General features: G+C 34.8%; 1 protein-coding gene across 2 annotated transcripts in view; it reads left to right on the top strand.

Moving 5' to 3' along the window:
* Positions 1-5,449, top strand: part of trappc10 (trafficking protein particle complex subunit 10) — a 96,377-nt gene extending 90,928 nt beyond the window's left edge. For both annotated transcript variants that reach the window (XM_088607185.1, XM_088607186.1), the window contains 2 exons: positions 2,137-2,331; positions 4,055-5,449. In XM_088607185.1, the coding sequence (XP_088463311.1) occupies positions 2,137-2,331; positions 4,055-4,290 (431 nt within the window). In that variant the 3' untranslated portion in view covers positions 4,291-5,449. The remainder of the gene's footprint in view (positions 1-2,136; positions 2,332-4,054) is intronic.
* The last annotated feature ends 551 nt before the right edge of the window (positions 5,450-6,000 follow it).

Below are 6,000 nucleotides of genomic sequence, written 5' to 3' on the forward strand. Positions count from 1 at the left end.
AAAATGAAGTTAGAATTTTGAATGAAGAGTGGCTTAAAATATGTGAATTTCAATGAAGATGTACTAACTCGCATTTATGGAGAGAGTTTTGCTGGAAAAACATTGCTCGATTTTTCATTACTCCGAGTCAGAAGGCGCACCATACTGAGGAAAACCCTAAGTGTTGGAAACAGTGCCGAAACCAAGGTAATCATTGGCATATATTCTGGAACTGCCCTAAAATAAGGCTTTTCTGGAAGGAATTACATGAGGCCCTAGAAACTATATTTTAAAGGAATGTACCCTTTACATTTGAGGATTTATATTTTGGTAAATTGGTTTTTGATTGCAGGGGAACTTTAGAATATTTGTTTGGAATCCTTATATCAGCAGGGAAGAAAGCTATAACAAGAAAGTGGCTTCTCACAAATCTGTCAACAATTAATGATTGGATAAAATGATTAATAAAAGAAATATATATAATGGAAAAAATAACATTTTCACTAAAATTGCAAATGATAAAATATTGGTCTAGATGGGTTTAGTACATTAAACCTTTAAGGTCAGATTTTGTTGAGATACAAAATAATTGAAATTTAATAAGATACATTTATATAGTCTCCTCCCTTTTCATATTCATAAATGTATACATCTTCCTTCTTCTGAATGTATATAGTTTTGTTAAAAAGTTATATAATTGTAAAATACTAGGGGAACAAACAGGAATTTTTGCCTGTGATGTAAGGCTGAATAATGGTGGATTATATGTAAAATGGTTTTGTTTTGTTCATCTCTTGTTGGATCAGGTTACATTTCAAGGAGTATTGTGAAAGAGTAACCAGCAAGAATTTGGTTTGACTACTCCCAAGTGCCTTTACCAACTTTTAATGCATGATCAATCTGAGCTGCACAGATCTGTGTAGCGTATGTGTATCTCAGTACAAAATTTGTAACTAAACAAAGGACACAGTCTCATTTAGTCAAGCTATTTCTTGTCAGATTATATATGATAGATTGCCCAATGTGTGTATATATATACAGTATATCAGTTCCCAGCCAAGGCTTAATAAAGTTTAATTAGGTTGTAATATCATAGCAACATAAATACGAATTCTAGAGTAAATATAAACCACTTGGTATAGTTTTCACACTTGCAATAGAAAATTAATATTTTAACATGTTGGCATTTTAAAAAAATCTTTAATGAATCATAAATGTGGTGGTCAACATTTTAACTGTAGATGCTCTGGGTATTTTTAGAGCTGAAGTCTAGTCGAGCCTCAATTTTGTTGTATCTGAAATGGAAAAGTGAATTTTACAAAGCGGTAAAACAAAAAATTGAGATTCAGGGAGTTGTTGTTTTGTTTCTCTAAAATCACTGGGAGAGGGTGAGACAACATCCTTTGTATTTTCAGTGACAGTAAAATATCAAAGGTTTTCAGGTCACGTTAAATGCTAGATAATGAGCATGGTGATGTAAATAGTATAATAGTGAGAAGAAAACTTTTAACTGATTTCCAATAAATGTTTGCTCTCCTTAAATTTGAATGCATTAATATTTTGGAAAAAATGTGTGTGTTTTTTGCTCATGCTTTATTTTGACCATGTTTCTCTAATTTTGAGTCTTTGTGAAACTACATGATGACTAAAACAAAATTGGAGGCATTTTCTGCATTTATTTTTGACAAATTTCAGCTGTGGAGCCATCTTCAGATGTGAGTCTTCTGCAGGTGTGAGGAAGTAAGAATAAGAAGTGTCGCATAGAGTTTAGTGAATGTGACATAATAATTATCATTGACAAAATTTAAGAAAAAATAAGCATGAACATAATAATGAAATAGTTCAGGTAGGTAGCTGCTTCAGCATGCGTAGGCTGCAAAAAAATAAGTAAAGGTTTATTCCATTCTGAAAAGAGAACAAAATAAAGGCTTTCAAGTCATGTTGAATGCTAGTTAATGAGCATTGGGATGTAAAGTCACAAAAGAAAGGCTTGACCCAAAGAAGTTTCCACAGCCGAAGCATTGTTTTTCTTCTCTTTTCAGCATGGAATAAACCTTTACTTGTTCCATAATAATGAAATTACAAATTATTGTCTGAGAACAGCTGACTTTGGTCTTGTTCTGTTGTTCTGAAATTGCATTGCTTTTCTGCTTCCAGTGGCAGACAACAGTAGTAACTGGGCGGTGTGTGGAAAGAGCTCAGGGGTGATCTCCATGCCAGTGATGGCCTCTGCAATTCACAAAGTCCAAATGGAGGTAATGCCTCTTTTTGCCGGAAACCTCCCATTCCCCAGCATCAGGGTCTTCAAATATCTGCCTCACCATGCTGCACACTCCATCCAGCCTGACACAGGTAAGTGCAGCATTGCTGTTATTGAACATATCCTTGATACCTCAACATGTGATAGTGAGACGTCAGATGCATTCACCTAGCTAAATCTTAGCAAATCATCATTTAAATGATGATGTGAGCAATAGAATAAATACTGAGATTTACAGAATCATTTGTCTGCTTATGTACAAGCAAATGCTTCCATATGTTTTGGCACTTACAAACTGAAAAAACTCCCCAGCAATAAAAAAAAGTCAATGTGGGTGCATCAAGGGAAATCCCTTTGAGGAAATAACTGCATGATGTCTGCATCAACATCTCCAATGCTCTGGTGAACTGAGTGGATGCAGACATCATGCAGTTATTTCCTCAAAGGGATATACAACCAAATATTGACTTTGACATTTTGAAATGTACTTAAATTGAATGTATTCCAATATTAATAGTCACATTAAATCACTGTTGAAAACCGAAACAGAAGTTTTTTTGTATTCAGATCTATGCATTGAATTACCTGAAAATTAGCCATATTATATTGAATTTCTAATAATATTGTGATCACAGATACAAGTTGCTTGATTTTAAACAAAAATGAGTTTTCACTTAATAATGTTTAAATAATTTTGAAAGACACCATAGCTCCTACGTGCCAAACAGACTAGATAAGCCAAATGGTCATCCATTCCTCTTGAACTATTCTTGTGTTTTCTAGACTTTGTACTTATATTTGTATTTACTGAAAAATGTAATAATTCTATAACAAAATGAAAGATCTTAGCAGAGAAGTATATATTAATCTGTATTAATAAAATAACAACCATGCCTGTATTTTGTTCATTATGGAAATGTATGTGGTTTTGTGTTTTAGTTTTCAAAATATTTTCACATTTATCACAAATTATTATTTTTGTACCCAAATGGCATTACAGCACATCAGGAACTGTGGCTAAAGTGAATTTTCTACGTTTTACAAGTTGCTTTCTATTGTGTGGAATTAGTCTTGGAAAAAATAAACCACCAAAAGCTGAAATCAGCTGAAAAGTTAAATTGTAGCTAATAAGACTTTATTTTAGTGTTGTTATAAATTTAGTACAGGAAAGCTTATTTGAACTTTCCTGTAAATCTTGTGTCCCTCTTAGGACTCTCTGAGCTCATTCTAAATACCTATTACCTTCAGAAGTGACTCCCGACCTCCTGCATAGCTGATTATGAAACTGAACTCCAATTACTTTAAGAGAAAGAAATGTCATGAATATTATGGCTGGTATAGTTAGATATAATTAGGTAAGTTATACAGTAGGTGTGTGCAACAGTATGGGAAGACACATGCAGGCATTTATTTACGTGTTTCTTTAATCATATTGGACCTTTTGATGCAAAAAAACAATGGGTGGAAAAAGATTTTCTTAACACAAATAATAATTCATACTGTAATCCTTTCAAAGGCTTGGTATAGTCTGGGGTTTATCAGCGTATATTCATTTTCACCTTTAATAACTTTACCACATGCTATTTGATACACATAGAACAGAAATGTGAAACAGATATCAATGTCAAATAATATAGTGTAACAACCTATTGTACTCACTGGTAATTGTTTCATTCTGCATTGTTTCAGATTCAGGGCACCAACACTTTCTCCTATTTTTGCTGCTCAGAGTCGATGCAAAAATCACACAAGAACTGGTGGTAAATATTTCTTCTGTATGTGTCCCATTGTCAGCTCTACCCTGTTTTGTTGCAGACAGCTGGATTGAAAATGACAACCTGTCTATTGACAAGTCCCTGGAAGAGCAGGGGGACAACAGCAGTATCCGGAGCCGCACCAGCGCTCACTCTATAGGTAACGAGCACAAGGGGCTGCCCATTCCACGCCTGGAGCCCTTCAGTTCCGGTCAGGTGTTCAACAGCAGCTCTGGGCAGCAGGTCCTGGTGATGCCTAGCAAGGATGACCATGTATTGGAGGTCAACATTACATGACGATAGCCAGCCTGCACCACTACCCACCTTCTTCTGCACTCTCACACTAGACTCTGGTATGGTTGCACTTTACTGGGAGAGCACAGGCAATTTGCAGGCCTGATTGACATGGACATTGTTGCTGGTTTGTTTCAATGTCTGGTTTCTTTTTAATAAGACAAACTCAATGCAGTCTAGCCATCATAGACGTAACATCATAGGACTCATGTTTATTTTTTTCCCTTTTTTATGAGACTATTGAAATTTTGTCCCACAAACCCCAACACAAGAAGGAGCCCAGGATGGACTAGATGAGTGTCCTGAGACATCCTGTGTGACCGATCAACTGAGCTAGGTCTCCAAGGATTGTACTGTAGCACAAACAAATGAAAATATTCAATTTCATCTCACACTTTGAACTCATAGCTAATTGACAACAAGACTCTCCCTCGCAAGTTTGTAGTATTAAGTGATTCAACAAGTATCCATGATATTCCAAATTACATTAAATTTGGGTGATTAAAACATTAGTTTTAGTCATAATTTGATTATAGTCATTATTTGTTTTCTCCACTGCTATATGGTTCTCTGATTACTCTTTCGTATAAACTTTTCTGCACAGTATTCACATCTGTTGCTGTATAAATCTTTGGATATATTCTATATCAGAAATAAGTTTGGAGGAAAAAAGCCCATAGTTATTTTTTTCTTTAGAAATATAGGAGTTAGCTGTGAAAGCTTTGATGTAGAACAGAAATTCCCATTATTCAATTTCATGTCCTCATTCTTTCTCTGTGGCCTGACTGTGTACCATTAGTTAGTCATTAATTCCACACAGTGTCTATAAAGGACCCAGTCAAGACTCAAAGAAATAAGTTCAATCCATCTGTGATTTTAGGTTTCGTGACTGACACCTGTATTTAGAATTGGCCACATTACCACAAAACATAAAAAAACTCCTTTTGAATTAAAAGTGACATACCTAAAATTATAAAAACATATTATTTTTACTTCTTCGGGCTGGTTATTACAGATCATAGTGCTTAGTTACTCTAAAATGCAAAATAATAAAAAATTGAAAACATGTTAAAATGAGGAAAAATGCAACTTATGTGTATATAAACTGTTCATACAGAGTAAGTAAAAAGCTAATAAACTGAACATATTAATTTCTTTTTTCTCTCTGTCTTGTGAGGTCTGGTTTTTGTGTTTTTTACTTTATCCTAGAACACGTCCTAGCGTGTTCAGTTTCACAGCTGTTTTATGAAGGAAAGCAACAGACAGATGTACAAGTTTTCTTGTCGCTGTCCAGCAATGTCCTCTTAAGAAAAATTATTTTAATGCCACAGGTTACAGTATATCATGTTGGAACACACAACCCTTCTGCCTATACAGGAGAAAGATGGAACACAGTGGGCCAGGCCAGGGATTTTTAAGATTCTCAAGCTTTTTTTGGAAACTAGGAAGGCTACTGTTCAGGACAGTACTGTGTGTCTTGGCTTGTGTATGATGATGTATCAAGTGCATCTGTTCTATTAAATTATCAAGATGAAAACTTATTTATATCCAGTAGAGGAAATAGATTATTCAAAAGAGAATGTGAGCTGGAAAGGAGTTTAGAAGACCATGGAGTCTCTTCAGGAGTTAAATCATGATCTATCATGATTTATACCCTTTGGATTCAGCTCCCTCCACAGTGAATCTTTGTAGTGAATCTGAATTTTTGGTCCA

This window comes from Lepisosteus platostomus, chromosome 2 (genome assembly GCF_059453375.1).
Source record: "Lepisosteus platostomus isolate fLepPlt1 chromosome 2, fLepPlt1.hap1, whole genome shotgun sequence".
Taxonomy (NCBI): Eukaryota; Metazoa; Chordata; class Actinopteri; order Semionotiformes; family Lepisosteidae; genus Lepisosteus; species Lepisosteus platostomus.